This window comes from Monodelphis domestica, chromosome 4 (genome assembly GCF_027887165.1).
Source record: "Monodelphis domestica isolate mMonDom1 chromosome 4, mMonDom1.pri, whole genome shotgun sequence".
NCBI lineage: Eukaryota > Metazoa > Chordata > Mammalia > Didelphimorphia > Didelphidae > Monodelphis > Monodelphis domestica.
The window spans coordinates 444,442,577-444,465,504 of NC_077230.1; the positions used below are offsets into that span (position 1 = coordinate 444,442,577).

At 43.1% G+C, this 22,928-nt stretch overlaps 1 protein-coding gene across 3 annotated transcripts; it reads right to left on the minus strand.

The window, feature by feature from the left end:
• Nucleotides 1–15,644: 15,644 nt before the first annotated feature.
• LOC103096673 (leukocyte immunoglobulin-like receptor subfamily A member 5) lies at nucleotides 15,645–18,063 on the minus strand. 3 transcript variants are annotated; one of them, XM_007492632.3, is made up of 6 exons: nucleotides 17,647–18,063; nucleotides 17,393–17,428; nucleotides 16,931–17,215; nucleotides 16,380–16,640; nucleotides 15,995–16,036; nucleotides 15,645–15,887 (listed from the first exon to the last, which is right to left on the minus strand). In XM_007492632.3, exons 1-6 carry the CDS (start codon nucleotides 17,678–17,680, stop codon nucleotides 15,685–15,687), a joined length of 861 nt encoding a protein of 286 aa, XP_007492694.1. In that variant the 5' UTR covers nucleotides 17,681–18,063; the 3' UTR covers nucleotides 15,645–15,684. The 3 variants fall into 3 exon arrangements, with proteins under 3 accessions (XP_007492694.1, XP_007492693.1, XP_007492695.1); XM_007492631.3 differs by having other exon boundaries at nucleotides 16,380–16,667; nucleotides 17,647–18,059; XM_007492633.3 differs by lacking the exon at nucleotides 17,393–17,428 and having other exon boundaries at nucleotides 16,380–16,667; nucleotides 17,647–18,061.
• Between the last annotated feature and the right edge of the window lie 4,865 nt (nucleotides 18,064–22,928).

Genomic DNA, 22,928 nt, shown 5'->3' on the forward strand with positions numbered 1-22,928 from the left:
CCAGAGATGAGATGTGCCCCCCTGACCTTGGCAGAGAACTCTCTGTCCCACCTTCTGCCATGGAGGAAGGGTGGACCTTTCTCTTAAGGTCCTTGGGGAGCTCAGGCAAGGACAGGGCCAGCGGTACCCCACTTGGCCCAAGTTCAGCCCCAATTGCAGCTACAGGGAATGAGAGTCAGAGGTTCAGAAGAAATCAGCCCAAGAACTGGGCCTGGAGGGGAGACAGTGCAGCCCACTTCCAGACGCCCCTGGTCGGTTCTGGCTGGGAGGAAGTTTCTCCTGGCATCTAGCCTGGCTAGCAGAGGCAAAGACCTAGGTGGCAGAGCCAGGAGACAAGAAGCATTCAGACCCAAGGACTTCCTGACAACTTAAGAAGAAGAAAATGAATGCATGAATGCATACATGAATGAATGAATGAATGAATGAATGAATGAAAAAGTACTGGGTTAGGGAAGCATCTACTTCTCAGGGCTCCAATTTCCCCCTCTGTAAAAAGTTCTTGTTAGGGTTCTGTGTAACCTTTCACCAATTCCTGCAAAATGAGCTGTTTGGCCTCAGGGTCCCTGAAGTCCTTCCATCTCCTTTCGTAGGCTGACTCCTGGCTGCATCTTGACAAAAAATGGCAAGAAGAGCTTCTGTCCCAGAATGAGTGGACTCTGGGGCTCCTTCAATCAGACCATTGCTGGCTTTAAGATTTAGAAAGCATTTTACATATATCCCATTTAAGCCTTATAATTGTCTTGGGAGAGGGCTGTTATTATTAAACCAAGGCAGATAGGGGTTAAACAACGTAACCCAAAGTCATTCAGTCAGTCAGTATCAAAGGTAGGACTTGAACTCACAGCTCTTTGGACTTTAAAACTAACATTTTTATGTTTTACATACTCAATACTAGGGGTAAAGAGTGGGAGATAAAACTTGTGAGAAGGGGATCATAGAGGAATGGCCCCTGAAATACCCCTTCTTCTAGCTCCAAGAATTCTCCACATGCCAAATTTCCCAAGTGAGACAGTTTTACTCTGAGAGATACCTGACCTGGAAAAGGTGACATTGGAGCTTCCCACCTGCCCACTCCTCTTAACTCTGGACCCACCAAAGCTCCTTCCATTTCTCCATACTCTCAGGTCAGAATGCAGTGAGGCCTTGGAAGGGTCACCACCACCTGAATTTGTCCCCAGGCTCTAGCCAGCAGGACAATCTGAGGTGGTACCAGTAGCCATCCAGCCAGTGTCATTGCTACAGGGAAGATGGTGGCCTCACTCTGGAACCCTTTGGCTTTGACTCTAACACAAGAGCTGGTCCTCTGCCCAACAGCAGACAGTATCTGAGGGCCCCAGTGGCTCCCAGAGTCCTAGAATCTTTGCACTTATCAATCATTTTTAATATGTTAAGAAACATCCAAATATAGTTAGACCCTCCATGAAATGTATAATAGCTTTGGGACCTTATGTATCCTGGTGAGAGAATTCTGAAATATATAGATTTTATATATGGAATCCCAATGGAGACTAATATGTCTCCCAATGGATCACAAGAGGGATTATGGGAATTTCACATTAGCCTAAATCCCCCTTTCCCTAAGACAGCCTTTGGATTTTAAAGAGGAAAAAAAGCTTTATCTTAAGATTAAAGCTACTCTTCTCCCCACTTCCTTTTGTTTATCTGTAAACATGCTCCTTAGATGGGGTGGCAGAGAAAAGTAGACATGGGCACTGTGCAGGCATTCTAAAGGTCTTGGAACTCCTGGTATCTGGAAGACCTGCTAATGTCCAGTGAGTTTGGAGTGTTCCAATCAGAGAGAAGCCTCTTCATGAAGACTCTTAGATGGGGATGGGGGGAGCTGCTCCATCCTCCATCTCTTTTTGGCCCGCTTTCATCATTAATAAATATTTCCTGCCATTGACAAGAAGCCATTAGAGGGCATTCCCCTTTTTTTGGTACAAAGGTTTTACAATCAAATTAAAATATCTATGCATGGGGAGGACTGCAGGGAATGGATGGTCCAACCCCATCGGTTAAGTTCATTATATTCAAAGGCTGACTCAGAGTCTTATGATGTTGGGGCTGATTTCTGGAGCCAGCTTTGATTGCTGCCATCTTTTTAGTCCATCTGGAATCATGATAGTTCTCAGAGCATTTTCTCCTGAAGATCTACTTTCCTGGTCCAGGTCATTGGCATTAACTTTCCCTAAAATGGCTTTTAAAAAATCTTAATCTATGAACCTTTAGTAAAACTAGACACCATTAGGTTTTATGTTTAAATATGTGCTTTCATATAATGTTGCTCTAGGTTCTAAAACTACTAATTGTTTTACTGGCCATATTTTGATTGGATGTGTTTTATTTTTAATTAAGTAAATATTAATGATGTTTGATGACTTACTGTTGAAAAAAAGTCATAGTAAATGATTTTTTTTGTTTAACTTATGTTATCAGTCCTTATCAGTCCTTAGATTAGTGTTAAGAAGCTGTGAAATTATATTGTAGGAAGTATATTTTTCTCTCTGTTAAAGTAATAAACTTTATGAAGTAAAGCTTATATGCCAAACAAACAAATAAATCTTGTATGACATTTAAGATCATTTGGAAAATCATGCAATTGTATTTGTTAATAACTGGAATTTAGTGGAGTTGCATTTTTGAAACTACGATTCGCTGTGAAAGTTTATGACAAAGCAGTAGTAAACCCTGTTAAGACATGGAGAGAAAGCAACCATTTAACCGTAGGCTGTAAATGATGAAGATTTTGCTTTTGAGGAAAAGTTTTGGGGGGAGGACTTCAACCTGCTCCTTTTCTAAATTTCAATTTTAAGTATCAGTATGTAACTCTGCGTAAGACCACTATTAAGGAAAATGCCACATGCTCCTACAATCGAAGGTCTGCCTCTGGGAACACTGAGGGAACGACCTTATGAAGACAAAGGTAGGATTCTCTTGACTTGGTTTCCCCATCTTGAAAAATAAGGCATTTAAGTGAATCTAAGCCTGTCAAGGATTCCCTGTGGCTTCAAGTTGAGTCTTTATGATTCATACCTGAATTCCAACAGGTCTAAAGGACCAAGTTTGCTGCTGTTTTTATGTCCCGGCTTGTTCCTCCCTTTGTAAATTCTGCTTAATCAGCTCAACTGATCAGTAAAATATATGAGCACTATGTTAAATTCCTATCTATTAGTCTAAAGCTGAAAGATATCTAGGCTTTTAGTTTACAAGATCAAACCATTTCAACCTGAAATAGTAATTCTCCTAATACAATTAAATAGATAAATATTTGGACTTTTCCTCTGTCATTAATTATTTAAAGCCCTTCAAAAACTCAAAGTGGTATTGGAAGGAGTAGACCATTAAGCAATGACCTGGAAACATCTAAACTACTATTAACTGAGGTTGCATCAGAAACAGTTTTCTGTTTGGGGTTAAAAGAATTGTGTGCCAGAACTTATCTAAAAGGAAAATGTTTCATGCTCTATCTTTTATTATTTTTAAGCAACATCTAATTCTACTTAAAGACATGTTATTGCTTGTAAGACTGACGCATATGTATGGGATATACTCTATGTTGCAATCAGGTCACACAAGGGTAAGAGCACTACTTTGACCCGAGCATGGTTAAAAACTGATTCTAGTTGACTATTGAAAGAAGGACGTTGTAGGGAAGGGAAGGTTAACAGAAGTGATCACACTAACCAATTATATAAAGCAAGTTTATTATGTAAAGGGATAAAGGCAGGAAAGGGGAACAGGAGATTACTTACTACTATTCTTAGACTTTCTAAATAAATCTTAACCTGACTAAACAAAATAATAAGGATAGGAGAGTTAGTCATATCCACAGGGTCAGATTCTTACAACTCCAGAGTCCTTGGTGGGTCAAACTGAAGAATCAAGATGTAGGGTGCTCACAAGGTCCAGGAAGGGAGGAGGTTCACACACATTCATACAGTCCACCAGTGTGTAGGGGAACACTCACTCAACCTTTGAAAAGATAATCCAAGTCCTTGGCAGCTCCACAGTTGGTTTCTTCAGGGAGACACTTTGACACACAGTTTCTCTATCTGCCACCCAGCTTGAGAGAGAGATAGTTGCTAGTTGCTCAACTGTCTTAGAATCCTGACTCAGCGATGGAATACTATTGTGCTCAAAGGAATAATGAACTGGAGGGATTCCATGTGAACTTGAATGACTTTCAGGAATTGATGCAGAGTCAAAGGAGCAGAACCAGGAGAACATTGTACACAGAGACTGATACATTGTGGCACAATTGAAGGTAATGGACTTCTCCATTAGTGTCAATGAAGTGATCCTGAACAATTCAGAGGGATCTAAGAGAAAGAACACTATCCACATTCAGAGGGAAAACTATGGGAGGAAAAACACTGAAGAAAAACAATTGCTTGATCACAAGGGTCAATGGGGATATGATTGGGTATGGAGAGTCTAGATGATCATCCTGGTGCAAACATCAACAACATGGAAATAGGTTCTGATCAAGGACACATGTAAAGTCCAATGGAATTGCACTTTGGCTACAAGAAGGGGTGGGGGGAGGGGAGGGAGGTAAAGAATATGATTCTTGTAACCAAGGAATAATGTTCTAAATTGACTAAATAAATTTAAAAAAAAAAAAAAGAATCCTGATCCAACCAGCTCTGTAGAATCTTGGTTTGAAGGCTGTCAGTCAGCCTTGCTACACTACAAATAATCTATTTGATCCAATGTAGAATAATTTGCCTCATTATTAACGAATCCCATCCCAAGTCTCTTGGCATAATAAAAGGATGAAACATATTTTGGTAAATTCATTTATTAAGCCATCAAGTTCAGGCATGGAAGCCATATGTTTGCAAAGAGTGTTGTTACCTCATGGCTTTTGTATAGGGTGTAATCCTTAGCAGAATCTCATCCTCCTGAAGGGGGATTGAGAAGATTTAAACTTGAGAAGATTAAAGTAAATAACTAATAATAATAATAATAACAAATAATAGGAGAAAGGTAGTAATTAAAAGTGAATAAAGAGAATAAATCATAGAAGTGAGATAATCATCAAAGAACAAGTGCTTGAAGACAGTAGAAAAGATTCGATGATTATATATGTCGAACCTAAGTGTTTCCAAAGCGGTGATATCACATTTTTGACTAGAAAAGCTAGATCTAAAGTTTAAATCCTCCTAGACTCTTTAAAATTTCCTTCTAATTTGTTATTGGCAGTTTTCCAAAGCAAGTACCTAGCTTAGACAGATGTAAAGAATAGCAAACGGTATAGGAAATGCAAATTCTCCCGTGCGGGTTCACAGTTGGATAATACAATTAGAATGCCAAGGTTTGAGTTAGCTCTCACCATCTGACCTAACTGTTGGCAATGCCAAATTTTAGTGACTGTGCCAAGATCTATTTTTCAAGCAATTTTAGGGAAAGATGCTATCAGTGACCTGGAAAAAACATCTGCCAGAGAAGTTGCTCTGAGGACCAGCACGACTCCAGACAGCATTAGAAAGATGACTCCACAAATTGGACATCCGCATCATAAAACTTTGAGTCCTTGGACAGAATGGACTGGACAGTGTGAGTTGGGCCACCCATTTCTTTAATCTCTCCCATGTGTTGTTATTTTATTTATTTGTGCCAGGAGGGGAGTGCCCCCAGATAGCTAACTGTCGATGCATTGATCACTCAGTTTTTTAACATCATGTTAAGAAACACCCAGGTATCATAGTTAGGCCTTCCATGTGATGTGTAGTCATCATATTTAGGATAATTAATTGGGGAAACTGAGGCCCGGTCTCCCCAAAAAGCAAAGGGGGGTTGTGATAATTTGTTTTTCAGATACTGTATTAATTCCTACATCAGGGCCCTGTATTAGAGAAGTCCCAATCAATTCCTATATAGCAGAGGGTAGTGATATGCCAGGTATTTGGATCCCAGGCACCATCTAGTCTCCTGCTTTTTGTACCTTCTTTGTCCTTAGGAAGTCCAATGAATGTCTTTCCTTTTGATAATTTGGTTAATATATTTAATTAAATCACTTAACTTTTAATGATGAATGTAATAAATATAATTGATTTTGATAATTTGGTTAATAGACAAGTGAGACAAGGATTCTTTTCCTGCCTATACTCCCTCCCCACCTCACATGGGAATGGGGATGAGTAGGTGCTGTAGTCTGATGAACCATCACCTAATTAGCTAGCTACCAATCAGAGATATATTGGGATATCTGAAATGGAAGGAGTGGGTGGGGAGGCTGAATAATGAGCTCCTAAAACTCTATTTCTAGATCTGCTAGACGGTCTTCAGGGTCTTCGGCCATTCAGAGGGCCATGACCTATCAATCTATGGATTATGATGCGAGCCTAATCAAGAAATAAATATTCTTCCCCCAATAGCCTCTTTAAATAATTTAATCATTAATAGCAGAAATAACCATATCAATAGCAAAAACAATAGAAACCATATGATGATCTCAATAGATGCAGAAAAAGCTTTTGACAAAACACAACATGCATTCCTACTAAAAATACTAGAGAACATGAAAATAAATACATGACTTAAAGTGATGGACAGCATCTACCTTAAACCATCAGCAAGGATGATTTTTAATGGGGATAAGCTAGAAGCTCCTCTAATACACTAATACAGTGTTGGTGGAGTTGTAAACTGATCCACCCATTCTGGAGGGCAATTCTGAACCATGTCCAAAGGGCTATAAAACTGTGTGTACCCTTCTATCCAGAAATACCACTACTGGGTGTGTATCCCAAAGAGATCAAAGACAGGGGGAAAGGATCTGCTTGTACAAAGATATTTATAGCAGCTCTTTTTGTGGAAGCAAAGGACTGGAAATTGAGCAGATGTCCATCCATTGGGGAATGACTGAACATGCTGTAATATATATTATTATAATGGAATACTATTGTGCCATAGGAAATGATGAACAGGATGATCATTAAAAAAAAAACAGAAAAGACTTACATGGAGTGATGCAAAGTGAAGATGCAGTAACAGCAATAATGTAGGATGATCAAATGTGAATGACTTAATTATTATCAACAATGCAAGAATCCAGGACAACTCCTAGAAATTCATGATGAAAAAAACTACTGCCACAGAAAGAACTTATGGAGTCCAAATGCACATTGAAGTATGCTGTTCTTCACTCATGTTCCTTTTTCTTATTTAAGTAATATATGTCTTCTTTTACAACATAGTGAACATGGAAATCTGTATTGCATTGATAGCACATGCATAACCTATATCATCTTATCTGCCATCTTGGGGAGAGGGAGGGGAAGAAGATGGACAACATAGATGGAAAAATGTCAGAAAATTATTATTAAAATTTTATTAGCGTGTAATCTACAAAAGAAAAATATAGTCATTTTTAAGTGAAAAAATTAATCTAGCATCCTGTTATCTCCTACCTCTGGGTCTTTGCACTGACTTATCCTCAATGCCTGGAAATGCTTTCCCTCTACACCTCTCCCTCTTGGAATCCTCAAGTGCTTCCTCCTACATTTGAAACCTCTCCTGGTGTTCCCAACTGCTTGTGGTCCCCTGAAAGTACTTTGTATTTTTTGGAATGTACTGTGTACCAACTTATCTGTGTGTGGACTGGTCCCAGTGCTTTCCCCCAAGGACTCTCAAAAGCAGAAGCAGAGTTGTGTCTTGACACTGGTCATGAGCCTAAGGTCGTGAAATCTGGTAGGATGACACCTGGCAGAGCTTGGACATCTTCCCATCTTTCTTCCAATTACTCACTATTCTAAACTAGAGAACCCCTAGGAACCACTTCCTGCCCCCAAACTCTGATTTTCCTCTGGATCACTATCTACCTTAAGGATGGTACCATAGGATGAGTGCCACACAAATATTAGTCAAGCAAATGTTACCAGACTAAAGGAGTCCCATCAGTATTGGACTTGGGTCTCCAAAAGAAGGTCCAGGGGTCTGTGCTGTCTAGCATTTTTACTCTGAATAAATGAAACAAAAGGAAAAGCATTTAATAAGCCCTTATTATATGCTACAGAAAAATGAGACAGTCCCTACTCTCAAGGAGCTCACATTCTAATGGGGGAGACAAACAGGTTTCAGCACCAAGCCAAATGGAAAGGTCCCATGGTCTTTTGGGTACACAGGGTAAGCAGAAAGTCCGTCCTACTTCTTCAATGTTATTGCTTTACATTGATAAAATCCCATCTTTTTTTAAGTTTATTTAATCACCATTCCCAATTATATATAATTTCTATATATATATATGTATATATATAGAAATTATATATATTTATATTTATATATATATAAATTTATATATATATAAATTATATATGTGTATATATATATATACATTATATATATATATATATAAATATATATTCTTTTTTAAAAGAATATAGTCTGGAATTCTCTCCCTCCTTCCCTCCCTATTCCCACCCCCTTTCACTGAGAGGGTAAGCAATCTCATGTGCATTTTATACGTGCATTCATGTAAAACATTTCCCTAAAAGTTATCATTTTGTGGAAGGGAACTTGAACAAAAAAAAAGTTAAGAAAGAAAGTGAAAAAAGTTTGCTTTGATCTGGATTCAGACACTATCAGTTCTTTTTCTGGAAGCAGCTGGCATTTGGGGGGGGGTTTTGGATCATTGTATTGCTGATAATGTCTAAATTAATCACAGTTGTCCATTCTGCAGTATTCCTATCACTAGGTGCAATATTCTGATTCTGCCTATTTCACTCTGCTTTCAGTCACCTTCCACTCCAGTCACCTTCCACTCCAGTCACCTTCCACTCCCCTATTCACCTATTTCACTCACCTTTCCAGGTTTTTTGAGCTCCTCCTGCTCAACATTGATTACAACACAATAGTATTCTATTACAGTCATATTCCACAACTTACTCAGCTCTTCCCCGATTGATGGGCATCCCCTCGCTTTCCGATCCTTTGCTCTCACAAACAGTGTTGCTTTAAATATTTTTTGTACATACAGATCCTTCTCCTTTTTTGTTTTTTATCTCTTTGGGTAACCACCCTAGGAATGGCATTATTGCTAGGTCAAAGGATATGTACTGTTTGTTTTATTGCTCTTTGGGCATAGGTCCAAATTGTTCTCCAGTATAATTGAATCAATTCACAACTCTCCCAATAATGAATGCATTAATATCTCAATTTTCCCACATCTCCTCCAAGCTTTGTCATTTTTCTTTTTGTCATAATAGCCAATCTGATCGATGTGGGGTGGTACCTCAGAGTTGTTTCCATTTGAATTTCTCTAATTAATAGTGATTTAGAGCATTTTCACATGACTATAAAGAGCCTTAATTACTTTGAGAGCTGCCTGTTCCTATCCCTCAATTATTTATCACTTGGAGAATGACTTGCATTCCTATATATCCAACTCATTTCTCTGTCTATTTGAGAAATGAGGCCTTTCTTAGAGAGACTTATAAAAATTTTTTGTACCATTATGATTGCTGTGTATCACTCTCCATCCTATTTCCCCCTATTTATTTTCTGACCACCACCTTTCTTTTCTATTATCACTTTCTCTTATATCGACCCCCGGCCCTTCTCTTATCCCCTAAGCCTCCTACTTTCCTGTGGGGTAACAGGTTTTTGTACCCAATTGATGGTGTATGTTTTTCTCTCATTGAAAGAGTAAGGTCCAAGGGCTCACCTCTCCACCTCCTTCATCTTCCCCTTGACTGTAAAAGTTCTTTCATGCCTCTTATGTAAGATAATTTAATCCCATTCTATTTTTGCCTTTCTCCTCTTCCCAATGCATTCCTCTTTCTCATACCCTAATTTTATTTTTTATTTTGACCCATTATATTCAACTCACACTTTTGCCCTCTATGTGTACTCCTAAAAATTTAAACCATTTCCTTCTATCTTGTGTGAAAGAGTGGGCGGTTCTTTCATGGTCGCCAGATTGTTAATTTTTATGGTTGAACTGAATATTTAATTGGTCGCCAGGAATTTAATTTCTAAATCCTAAAAATGAATTACTAAAGTAAAATGGAATTTATGGTAGTTTATTTTTACAATAGAGGGAAGATATTAAGGAAGAAATAAAAGGTGAGAGAGAGAGAGAGAGAGCTCTGGTTTCCTCTGAGCCAGGTAGAAATTCTAAGGCCCCAGCCAGGGGAAAGGAGTCTCAAGACAATGGGCCTTTCCCAGAGGCTCACACCTCCAGAAAGGGCAAGGAAGGAAGTCAACCTTTACACTCACCACGTGTCAATTCAATCAGCAAGATTCTATATGAGCCATCAACTCCAGCAGTTGATGCATCCACTTCGAGTGTGTCTCTCTTCACTCAAAATCTCTCTTTCACTCCAAGTCTGAGTGTCTCTCCCTCGTGCATCTGTTTCCACTTTTATAGACCTTTTTATCTTGTGTCACTTCCTCTAAATTTTTACGTCTACCAATCACAGTCGATGTTCTACTCCAGGACTGCCCAGTCTTTTCACACTTTCACACAGACCTCCCACTCAGTGTACAAAATAGGTGTTCACACCTTTTTGTGGTTAAAATCCAAAATGGGTAGATCTCCATACTTAACTTTAAGTACTGTGCCTTACCCTTTGGGTATTAAAATCTAAAAATAGACAGAGGATTACAATTTGATCTTCACAATCAAGGAAGAGCTAAGTACCTTCATTGTTACAATCTGGAGAGAACCAAATCCAATCTTCACAGAATCAATACTGATTCCAAGGAAAACGAATAGTAAGGGTTAGGCAATAGGATTAAGTGATTTGCCCAGGGTCACACAGGAAGTATCTGAGGGCAGATTTTAACCCAAGACCTCTTACTTTTAGACCTGGCTCTAAATCCAGTGAGTTACTATAGTGAACCGACCTGCGGTTCCTATACAGTTTTACCTGTGGGTAATAACCTGAGAAGGAGAGAGGAGACTAAGGAAATGGGTGAATAATAAATACTCAGAGATAGCAAGTTAAAACACATGGGGAGTGACGCGAACTCCTTAATGTTTCCCTTGGATAATAATTAAAGGGAAACATGAGCAATAAGAAAACACATGGGGAGTCACAACTCCTTAATGCCTCCTATGGACAAGAGAGTCCGAGCATTAATAGGAAGCATGGGGGTGACAGTGTTGCGAGGAAAGAGAAATCAGTAGGGAGAGATAGGACAGAGCACTTTGATGATACAGGAAATAAGAGATAGATTCGCGCTTGTTCTCCAGTATTTATTGGAGGTTTTAGGAATGTGGTTTGGGAGGAGATCAATGCATAGGTAACATGGCATAGGTCTTAACATTGGTTGAACTGACAATGACAGGATCAAAGAGGTGGAGATTAATCCAATCTACGCTTTGCAAATGAATGTACTCTGAGCCAGGGCAGCCCAGGAATTTGCCCGTCCTGTGCTAGTCCTTTGGACTGTCCCTTTCCATACCATGTGTCTGGTAAATGAATATACAGGATACAATATCAATACATCAATCATACTTCCAAGATCCGAAGATGCCTGGTATACTACAGTTACCTACTCACTCCTTATGTGTACTCCTTTTCAACCACCCTAATAATGATAAAGTTCTTAGAAGTTGCAAGAATCATCTTCTCATGTAAATATGTAAACAGATTAACCTTATTGAATGTCTTTTGGTTTTTCTTTCTTGTTTACCTTCTTATGCTTCTCTTGATTATTGTATTCAAGAGTCAAATTTTCTATTCAGTTCTGGTCTTTTCACCACAAATGTTTAAAAGTTCTCTATTTTATTGAATATCTATTTTTTTTCTCCTAAAGGATTATGCTTAGTTTTGCTGGGTTAGTGATTCTTGGTTGAAGTCCTAACTCCTTTGCCCTCTGGAATAGTATATCCCAAGTCCTCCAATCTAATGTAAAAGCTGCAAAATCTTGTGTTATCCATGATATTTGGGTTGTTTCTCTTTGACTGCTTGCAATATTTTCTCCTTGACCTGGGAGTTCTGGAATTTGACTATAATATTCCTGGGAGTTATTCCTTTAGGATTTCTTTCAGGAGGTGATCAGTAGATTCTTTCAATTTCTATTTTGCCTTCTGGTTCTAGAAAATAATGACAGTTTTTCTGATAATTTTTTGAAAAATGATGTCTAAATCCCCCCCCCCATTTTTAAAAATCATGGCTTTTAGGTAGCCCAATAATTCTTAGATTATGTCTCTGGGATTTATTTTCCAGGTCAGTTATTTTTCCTGTGAGGTATTTCATACTTTCTTCGATTTTTTTTTTATTATTTTGACTTTGATTGTTTCCTGATGTCTCATGGAGCCACTTATCCTCCATTTGCTAATTTTTAAGACATTATTTTCTTGTGTGGACTTTTGTTTCTCCTTTTCCATTTGGCCAATTCTGCTTTGTAAAGAGTTCTTTTCCTCAGTGAATTTTCACACTTCTTTTTCCATGGGACAATTCTGCCTTTTAAGAAGTTCTTCTCTTCTGTGCATTTTTAAAATCTTCTTCCAGTTGACAAATTCTGCTTTTTAAGTTCTTCTTTGGATTTTTGTTCCTCATTTACCAACTGGCCTATTCTGTCTTTTAAGGTATCAACTTCTTCAATATTTTTTCATGCTTCCTTTACCAAGGCATTGGCTCTCTTTTCCTGACTTCCCTGAATTATTCTTATTTCTTTTCCCTACTTCTCTTATTTGAATTTTTAAATTCTTTTCAAGCTCCTCTAGTAATTCTATTTGGGCTTGAGAGTAACTCATATTTTTTCTTGGAGGCTTTGGGTGCAGTAATAGTATTAAGTTTGTTGTCTTCTTCTGAGTTTGTGTTTGGTCTTCCCTGTCACCCAAATAATTTTCTATGCTGTTTTTTGCTGTTGTTGTTTGCTCATCTTCCTGCCTTTTTCTTTTAATTTAAAAAAACTGTTAATGTTGGGCTCTATACCTACGGTGAAGGGAACCCTGTTCTAAGGTTTAGGTTCTTTATGTAGTTACCTTTAGAGCCAAATATGAGTATGTATCTGCTTTCAGTTCTTCCATGCTGTAAGGAGAGATGTGCTTAATCCTTTCCTGACCTGTGCCCTGGTCTATGAGTAACCCCAAATACCCTTTTATTCCATGGAACTATGACCAGTATCCCCTGTTTCCCTATGGCTTCAAATGCTGGTGTGCGCTAATGCTCCTTCTCACCCTAAGACCTGATCCAGTATTCTGACCTGGATCTGTCTGTGGGCAATGTGGCAAGTCTTGCTCCCAGAGATAGCAAAAGGACCCCAGTAATCTCCTTATCGGTTGCTGACCCTTTTACCATCTGTCTGAGAGCTCAGGAAACTTTTAATGTGAATTCAGCTTCACCCAAGACCTGTTGCAGTGGTGGGACCTGCCTTGGGGTGCTCTTTTACTCTCCATTTAAACCCCCGTGCACTAGATCTTTCCTGCTTGCCTGCCAAGTTGTTTTGGGCTGAAATTTTATTTTACTCTGTCTTTTGTGAGTTATGCTGCTCCAGAATTCATGTTGAGGAGTTATATCATAGTTTTTTGGGGGGGATAATTTGGCAGAGATCAGGTGGGTCTGTGTACCTTCTCTGCCATCTTGGCTCTGTCCCAATCCTATTGGTTTCTTAAATGGAACCATTAGACACTGCCCAGGGTTCTTCAGTAGCTGCCAGCCCCGACACAGAACTCTCCTGTATCGGCCAAGGTCACCTTGCCTGCTTGTTCTTGTGGGTAGCAGTTGGTAAGGATGACTGGCTGTTCTGGAAGTTGGAATGGGTGGTTGAGAGGGAAGGACAGGAAGGGGAGGGTCGTACTGTTATCCCCTGGGCTTTTAAAAAAGTGCCTGACTTGAATAAATATCCAGAGTATGTTTCTAGGCCAAAGGAGAATCAGATAACAAACTGACTATGTCCCTCCTACCTGTGCTCCTTCCCCAAGAGCTACATGCCCAACAGAATGTTCATTGGGATCAAAGGGCAGGAACAGTTTGTTCTCTCAAAATCCCAAATAGTTTTCCAGTACAGGTCAGTTAATTCACACATGCACACGTCCATTAGCATGAATTATTGTTCCTGTCTCCCGCTAGACTCTCCAACCAGGAGTTTTCCCATCTTGGGCCATCATTGACCACTGGTCTCCAGGTGATCTGGAGACTGTGGGATTGGGGCGTCTCTGGTAACGTTTATTAGAAGGCCTCTGGGTGCATCATTATGGGTTTCTGATCCCCTTGGCACCTATTGGGAAACATGTGGGTGTGCTCATTATTGTGAGCTCTCTGGGAGCAGATGGACTTTTTGCTCCCCTGGCGAGGTTTCTGGATACCCAAGTAGAAGGCCAAACGCTCCCTGCTGGCCTTCTGGGCGAGCCTGGACAGCATCCCTGAAACCCACGTGTCCAAATGTCTCCCAACAATTTTCATGGAATATATGCTCTTTGAGGGTAGGAAATGTTCCCTTTCCATTTCTGATCTCTGGTGCCTGGCACATACTAGGGTTCAATAAATGCTTGTTAGTTCATTGATTAAGACGGCCAGATCTGAACCTTGATATTTACTTGTGCTGAGACTTTGGGCCTGCCACTTCCCTCCTCCGAGCCTCTACTTCCTTGCCTATAAAATGGGGCTGATGACATTTCAATGATGTAGTTTGGGCTTATTGTTAGGACAGCCTTTTGTAAATCTTAAAGGCCTCTGAGCACGGTGAATGAGTCCAAGTTGAACATTCATTCACCGTTGTATTCGAAAGTCATTAAATGCCTACTAGGTGCTAAATGAGGAGTTTGGCTCTGATCCCAATGATGATAGGGAGACGGAAGTTCTTAGAGCCAGGGAGAGCCCCAAGAAGGAGCCATGCTTTCAGGTGATCCCTCGAACCCTTTGTGGAGTGAAGGGGGCCGTCTACCCTGGGCACTTGAAGATTTCCCTTTGCAAAATGGGCGGAGGAGGACAGATTGTCCCAACAAGCATGGAAGCTGCTGAAGCGGGTCCTGTGGAATTCTTAGAGCTCAGTCAGAAGATGCCAAGGCCAGGGACTGCCTCCTGGGCCAGTGCCAGGTGTCCTTTGTCTTACCGTTGGACTTTGCTTACTTTGGAAGAGAGAGAGGCCCGCGGCTTTGTGTACCTCTGAAACCCAACTAACACTCAAGACAAAGGACATCATCAGCGAGGTCATCTTGGTCCCCTTCTAGGACAAAGGACAATCACCAGCTGGCAGGGCAATGGAAGCTGAATTGGAGGGAGGAGAGCCTGAAAAATAGGAGAGGCGGAGGCCTGGACTAGGATGATTAAACTCTTGCTTAATTTTTCTAGTCATCACCCCCCGGCCTTTTTGGGTTCCTCATTGGCCTGGGAGTTCGGCCCTGGAGAGAGGACTTTGGGGGACGGACGCCTCCTCAAGCCCTCCCTCAGGATGGCTTCTTGTCCCACTAAGAAGATAATCAGGCCAGAGGAGGAGGAGCAGAGGGTAGGATGCGAGGCTTGCTGATGGGGATGCTTGCCACACGAGTGCTGGGCCTCAGCCCACGAGACTGACCTGGATGAGTTAGGCAGGTCCTTGGGGCCTGGGATACTAAGAAGCTGCAGGGAATCCAGGCCAGGAAGAGCCTGCTGGGGAGGCCGGTGGGCTTGAGGAGGGCCCCCACACCTCAATGGAGTGCCCTTTGGCGAGACGTCCCCCACCCCCATTCCCCGGGATCAGAGCAGAGATATTTCCCAGATTCTTTATTGGTCTGCTCCATTTGTGGCCTCAGGGTCTCTTTGGGGAATCTTCTATAGGCCCATCCATCCACAGTTCTGACTGTCTTTCGGGCTGCTTGGGCTTCTCTTTGGGATTGTAGGCTGCCGCTCGGCTATGCCACGCTTCGTTCAGCAGGATCCCCAGGATGGCCAGTGTTACCCCAACTATGACTAGCCGGAGGCTGGTGAAGGTCAGTTGCTGAGGCACAGAATCTGGGAGGAGCGGAGAAGGGGACAGAGGAGGAGAAGCTGGCACCGAGACGGAGCCGGGCTCTGCCCCCGATCTCCCCCAAGGGAGCTGCCAGAATGTGCTCACTTACCGTAGTCGGAGTCGACGTCAGAACTTCCTCGCCTCTGGGAGTCTACCACGAGAAGAGGAGACGGGGAAGGGCCGGAGCTGGCCTACCTTCCCTCCCCCTCCCGGGGTCACACAGCCCCAGAAACTTAGTTCAGGCGGCCCTGATGGGGTCTGGGGACGGGCCGAAGTGAAGCCCGGCAAGGTCAGGCCAGGCAATGGCTTCCTGTCGTGCCCGCCGCCGGCGAGAGCGGGCCTCCTGCGCACCCTGCCCGTCCATGAGCCCGGGGAGCCCTGTTGGTGTCTGGGAAGGACCCTGGGCGGCGGGCCGTGCTCGGGGCCAGGGGGATACGTGGACACCCGGCAATTCTGAAGAACTGGGGTTCAGCCCCCCAAACCCGTCTCCTTACCTGAAACCTTGAGCAAGATAATGTCACTGGGGATGGACCAGAGATAAGGATAGTCGTCGTCAAAAGTGTAGCATTGGTAGGTGCCGCCGTGGGAGGGGGTCACAGAGAGGATGGGGAAGTCGGCCCCGTGATCAGAGGAGGACAGCATGTGGGGCGCGTTGGCCCCCGTTGTCTTATAGAAAATGAATTTGTCAGATGCCATCTGAGACTCACAATGGAAGGTCACATCCTCTCCTGGGTCCAGGATGGAAACCGGTATGACTGAGAAAGAAGGTTTGGGGTACAGTCCTGGGAGGGAGGGAAGGAGATCCCTGAGCAGAGGGGAGCTGTCGCAGGGACACCCCCACCCCACCCTTTCCTTGAGAGCCCCATCATTCCTCCCACCGGGCCGTCTCCAGGGGTCAGGCCGGGGCGGGACGACGCGGAGGCCGAAGGCTCCCCCCTGGGCCTCGGCGTCCTCCCGGGTCCAGGAGCGGCATCCCTCCCAGCCTGCTTTGGCCGAGGCTGCCCGCGCTGGCGGAGGGAAGGAGGGCCCCGAGAGGAGCCCTCACCTGTGACCGTCAGCTCCAGGGGGTCGCTGAACTCTGACCAGACATTTTTGCTGCTGTACTGACACCGGTACTGGCCTCCCGACTCCGCTCTGGTGTTTGAGATGAAGAACTCGGCCTCCTTCCAGGGCCCGGCCACCTCCAGCATGTCTCTTAGCTCCATGCCTCCATCCTTCTCCAGCACGTACTTGTGGGCATCCTCGGTGCCCTGACAACGGATGATGGTGGGCTTCCCCCAGGGGATCACAGGGCCCGGCACGGCCCACAGGGACGGTTTGGGAAGTCGTTCTGGAAACGAAGCCCATAGAGCCGCCCTTCATCCGGGGGCCTTCCTCAGCGAGGGGGGCTGCGGGCGCCCCCTCCCACCCCCCAGGGCACCAGGCCGGGGTCCCCCCGACTATGCCCGGGCTCGCTCCTAGGGATGAGGATGGGAGGACGGAGCCGGGCGGCCGGGCAAGGACTCACCTTTATAGGCCTTGACGCTCTGGCTCAAACACAGTCCTGTCAGAGAGGCCCCGGGGGGGAAGAGCGCTTTATTCCCCCAGCCAAAGCCGGCCCTCCCTTCCCCTCCCCTCCGGGGGGCGTCCCAGCGGTCTGGAGAAGGCCCTTCGGGAGGGCCCCGGCGGAGCGTCCAGGCCAGCCCCCTCCTTTACCGAGGCGGCCCGACTGCCCCCCCCCCAGCCACTGGCCTGCGGATCCGGGGCTCCCCGAGAACTCACCAAGACAGAGCAGGGCTGCCAAGGACCCAGGCATGTTCCTGAACCTCAGGGCGCCTCGGACAGGGAGCAGAAGATGGGCTGAGGCCGGTGGTAGGTCTGTCCTTTCCTCCTGTGGCCAGGCTCAAAGCCCCCTGCTCAGACCCTCCCTCCCTGCCGGCCCTTCAGCCACTATTGTGATGACATAGAAGGCTTCTGTGCTGCCTCAGGCCCCCATGCTGTCGGGGCGGCCCGGGTTACTGAGCAGACTGCAGCGTGCCGGGAGCTCGGAGGGCGCCCAGGAACTGGCCCCAGACAGCCGGTCGCTGCCCGCTCTGAGGGCCTGGAACGCGCCCAGGAAACCTTCTGGGCAGGAAAAAAGAACCCAGACCTGGGCTTCTCTGGCCCTGGGCCCTGGCAGCGGGCTTGAACGCTTGGATTCCGTCTCCCAGAATTCCTTTCTTGCCCCCAGAATCCTTTTCCCTTCGTTTCCGTTAGACGCGACTCCTCGCTCTCTGGTTCCCACCAGCGTGGCTGGGTGAGCTCTCTGTCCTGCCGGCCTCTTATCTTCCCTTTTTGCTTCAAGTTATCATTTAATCAATCTTATGAAATAGAATAGAGCAGAGTATTTTGGATGTGAATTTTTCATCTACACTTCATAGGCATTTGGCCTCGGCTCCTCTCTCCAGTCAAGCCTTCCCAGGGCCGCCACACAGGTTCCGGGGCTTACTGGTCCCACTCCGAGGGCGTGCCGTGGCTACCAGAGAAATGCCTTGGCTAAGATTTCACACGCCTGATGACTGCGGTCCGCTCATAGGTGGGGGTGATGGTTGGGATTTGCAACTCAACGTCTTTTAAAGGCTAAAAAGAATGAATAGTAAAAGGGAAAAAAGTGTCGCTGACTTCCTGGTCATTCCCTTCAGGATCCCCTCCTGATTTTGCAATGAGCAAACTTCCGAACAAAGATCCAGAGCCAAGCACAGAACTCCTATTAGCTTGGGGAGGCGTGGTTAAATTTAAAAAATATTTATTTTATTTTTTTTTACTTTTTCAGTTCCACATAGGAACAATTCTTGACAATTGTTTTGACATTTTAAAATTCAGATTTTCTCCCCCCCCCCATCCCTGAGGTGGTGACTAGTCTGATAGAAGTCATGCCCATACTTTCATGGGCTACATATTCCCATATTGCTCAAGTCATGATAGAAGACACAAGAGAAATCTCACGAAGGAAATACAGTGGAACGTTGCCTGCCTTGCTCTGTGCTCAGACTCCAGGTTCCTTCTTTGGCTGTGGATAGCCCCTTCGGGTTACCTTGGAGTCTTGCTTTGCCGATGATGGTTTAGGCCTTCACAGTTGGTCATTGTGTAATATTTCTGTTACCGTATACACTGTTCTTCTGGTTCTGCTCACTTCACTTTGCATCAGTTCATAGAAGTCTTTCCAAGTTTTTTTGAACTCATCCTCATCATCATTCCTTATGGTTCAATAGGATTCCATTACAACCATATACCACCACTCGTTTCCCCATTCCCCAAGGGATGGACAACCCCTTCGTTTCCGATTCTTTGCCACTACAAAAAGAGCTGCTAAAAATATTTTGGTGCAGGGAGGTTCTTTTCCCTTATCTCTGATCTCTTTGGGATATATAGACCTAGTAGTAGTATTTCTGGGTCAAAGAACATGCAGTTCTGTGGCCTTTTGAGCCTGGTTCCATACTGCTCTCCAGAATGGTTAGATCAGTTCACAGTTCCACCAACAGGGTATTAGTGTCCCAATTTTCCACATTCCCCTCCAACATTGATCATTTCTTTTTTGGTCATTTCATTTGTTTGATAGGTTTCAGGGGGTATCTCACAAGTTGTTTTAATTTGCATTTCTCTAATAGTGATTTGGAGCACCTTTTCAAATGACTGGATCATTTTAATCTTTTCCTCTGAGAACTCCCTGTTCATATCTTTGATTGTTTCTCGATTGGGAAATGTTTTGTATTCTTATAAAATTGACCAAGTTTATGTATTTGAGAAGCTTTTATCTGAGATGCTTGCTCTAAATGCCCTCCCCAATTTTTGCCAACCAAGATAGAAATCTTGGTTGCATTGATTTTATTTGTGCAAAAACTTAATTTAGTGTAATCAAAATTATCTATTTCATTTTTCACAATGTTCTCTGAGTCTTGTTGGTTATAAATTCTTCTCTTATCCATAAATCTGACAGGCAAATTTTTCCATGTTCTTCTAATATGTTTATGGTGTCACCCTTTATTTCTAGACTTTATCTTGGTGTAGAGTGTGAGATGTTGGTCTATGCCTAATCTCTGCCAGACTGCTTTCCAGTTTTCCCAAGAGATTTTGTTAAATAGTGAGTTCTTTCCCAAAAAACTTGGGTGTAGGGTTTATTGAACATCAAGTTGCTACAGATATGAACTTTCATGTATTGATTACTTAATCTAGTCCACTGATCAGATGGTTAACTTTTCAATGCTTGCATTTAAATTTATACTTTGAAAATCAAGAAATGAAATGCTCTAAGTCAGAGCTGTTCTTTTTTTTTTTTAATGATGGGAAAATGTTTAAAATGTTAAACTTAAGGATCTTGCCACACTTTTTTCTCTTCTGAACAACTGATTATTACTCAGCACACTCCTGTCCTAACTACTCTTCTATGCTCATTCCCTGACCCTTCTCATCAACTCTCTGGAGAATATATGTGGAATGCATGTGTAGGGCCAATGAGTCCAGGAGGCTGGCGTGGGCAGGGGCAGTCTAGGAGTTCCAACTGTGGACACAGGAGTTACTTGATTTAGGACCTTAGACAAGTCTCAGTCTCCTAATGACTAAAAACAGATGATCCAAAACAGCCTTTCTACCTCTAAATCTGCAAGAAGCAAAAACTGTTTATCCATATTGTTTCACCATCATCTGCTAAGGATTGACTTTTAATCTTACAGATAGAGTGTAGCTAACTGTTGTTCCAAGATATCTGATACACAATTTTCCCCCCTTATAACAGTTTCCCTTCCTGCCTTTCTAAGGAAATAACAGAGGGGGAAATAGGAATGAAGGAGGTCTAGAACTTCTTGACCTGAAAGTCCACTACAGAATAGCCATTACTAAACCAATTAAAGAAAAGTCTATCACAGTAACAAAATGAATAAGATGAAGTCAGACATTCTTCAATAATTTGGTGTTTGATAGTTGAGAACACAGACACCTCGGGAATTCCATATGTGATTTTAAAAAAGCCTGCTGAAAAAACTCAGAGGCAATTTGGCGATAACAACAGAAAGACCATCATACTACACCATATACAACAATAGGTTCCAAATGGATACTAAAATTAATTATAAACAGTTATATCATTTAAAAATAGCAGAGAAAAGTACCCAAAGGTATATCTCAACCATAGCAAGGAGAGAATTCTTAACCAAACAAAGGATAGATGTTATATACATGTATATATATGTATATATATACATATGTGTGTGTTTATACATATATGATAGATCATTTCATTTATATAATATTAAAAAGCTTTTGCACAAGCAAATTTAATGCAGCTAGGCTGAGGACAGACTATTTTTGTTGCCAGAGATCATCCTATATGTCAAATTTGACCCTAAAGGTTGGTAGCAGCCTAGATCCAACTCTTACCATCCCCTCACTGACTCAACTTAGTTTCCACGTCCCAAAAGACTCTTTTTTTTTTTTTAATTTAAACCCTTACCTTCCATCTTGGAGTCAATACTGTGTATTGGCTCCAAGGCAGAAGAGTGGTAAGGGCTAGGCAATGGGGGTTAAGTGACTTGCCCAGGGTCACACAGCTAGGAAGTGGCTGAGGCCAGATTTGAACCTAGGACCTCCCGTCTCTAGGCCTGGTTCTCAATCCACTGAGCCACCCAGCTGCCCCCTCAAAAGACTCTTTTGAATCCTACTTCTGTCCTTAGCCTCTGATTCCCAGAATGGACCCTGGCCACTGTTAGGTGTCCTTGGGAGTGATAAGGATGATCAGCTCTGTAACCTCAGGAAAAAGGGAAGGATGGATTTCAAAGCCCTGAATGGTGGGCACAGGCAATCTCCAAGCCCATGGGCATCTGCACAGAACAGGAGAAGGTAAAAAAGATGGATGCCTGGTTGCCTCCCTCTAAGAACTGGTCTTAAGAACAAGAATCCATTACTACTACACTCCTTTAACTTTAGGGTCCCTGACTCCCAGGACAGCAGACTTGTAAATTATTTTATATTCTTCCCAGTCCTATCTGGTGGTTCCTGGGGAAGATTGAGTCATTCTGAGCCTTTGTTTAACAGATTTGCCCTGCCCAGTGAGGGAGAAACCATCTTTGCATGTGGAAAAATACTGGATTTGGAGTTAGGACTCAGGGGTCAAAGGAGCCCAACACAGACCAGTTTTGTAACTGTGGTCTTAGCCTCACTTAACCTCTCTAGGCCTCAGTTTCCCCATCTGTAAAATGGGAATAATAATAGCACTTCCCTCCTGAGGTTATCTCGAGGATCAAATGAGATCCTATTTGTTAAGTGCTTTGCAAATGTACAAAGTATACACAAACATTAGCTATTATTATTAAGATCTAATTAAATCCATGTGTTAGTATGAAGCATGATCAGTAAGGAAGGCAACTGAGTGACAGCCATGTTGCAAGACCTCAGCAGCCTGTGGCCCAACTTTTCCAGGAAGAATTCCCCATTATAAAACTCTCCACAAGTGGTAGTCCATCTTCTTCCTAAAGACTGAGGACTCTGCCACCTCTCAAGGAGACCCATTTCCTTTTTGGACAGCTCTCATTAAGAACTATTTCCTGACATTGGACCAGGCTTTTCGACTTTCCATTTCTCCTGCTTCTGCCATTAAGAACCACACAGAAGAAATCTAACCTTTGTTCTATGGGACAGCCCTCCAGACACTTGAAAACAGCAAGCCTGCCCTCTTCTTTTCTCCAGGCTTAAACGTTCCTGGTTCCTTCCACCAATTGCGGTATGGCATGGACTCGAGCCCCTTTGCTATATTGACTAGGCTGCCTTCTCTCAATATTCTCCAACTTGCCGATGCCCTTCTCTAGCCTTGGTGACCAGAATGGAATACAATACTCCAGAGGCCTGGGGAAAGCAGGGTAGAAGCTTCCTCTCTATTCATCCCATCAGGCATTTTGGTTTCTACATCCCAGCTATTTTGATCCTCGAGTCTTTCTTTTTCCCCTTTTCCTGAGGTCAGAGCTGTAAAAATGGAGATTTGAACCCCACACTTCAATCTCCAGAAGTCCTTGCTAGTTCCCAGAGTGCCCTCTAAT

Coding starts and splice junctions, on each gene's coding strand:
- LOC103096673 (XM_007492631.3), bottom strand. CDS start 17,680: ATGCCTGGGTCCTTGGCAGCCCTGCTCTGTCTTG. Junction 16,037..16,379: donor TATCTTGCTCAAGGTTTCAG/GTAAGGAGACGG, acceptor TTCTCGTGGTAG/ACTCCCAGAGGCGAGGAAGT. Junction 15,888..15,994: donor TGACGTCGACTCCGACTACG/GTAAGTGAGCAC, acceptor CGCTCCTCCCAG/ATTCTGTGCCTCAGCAACTG.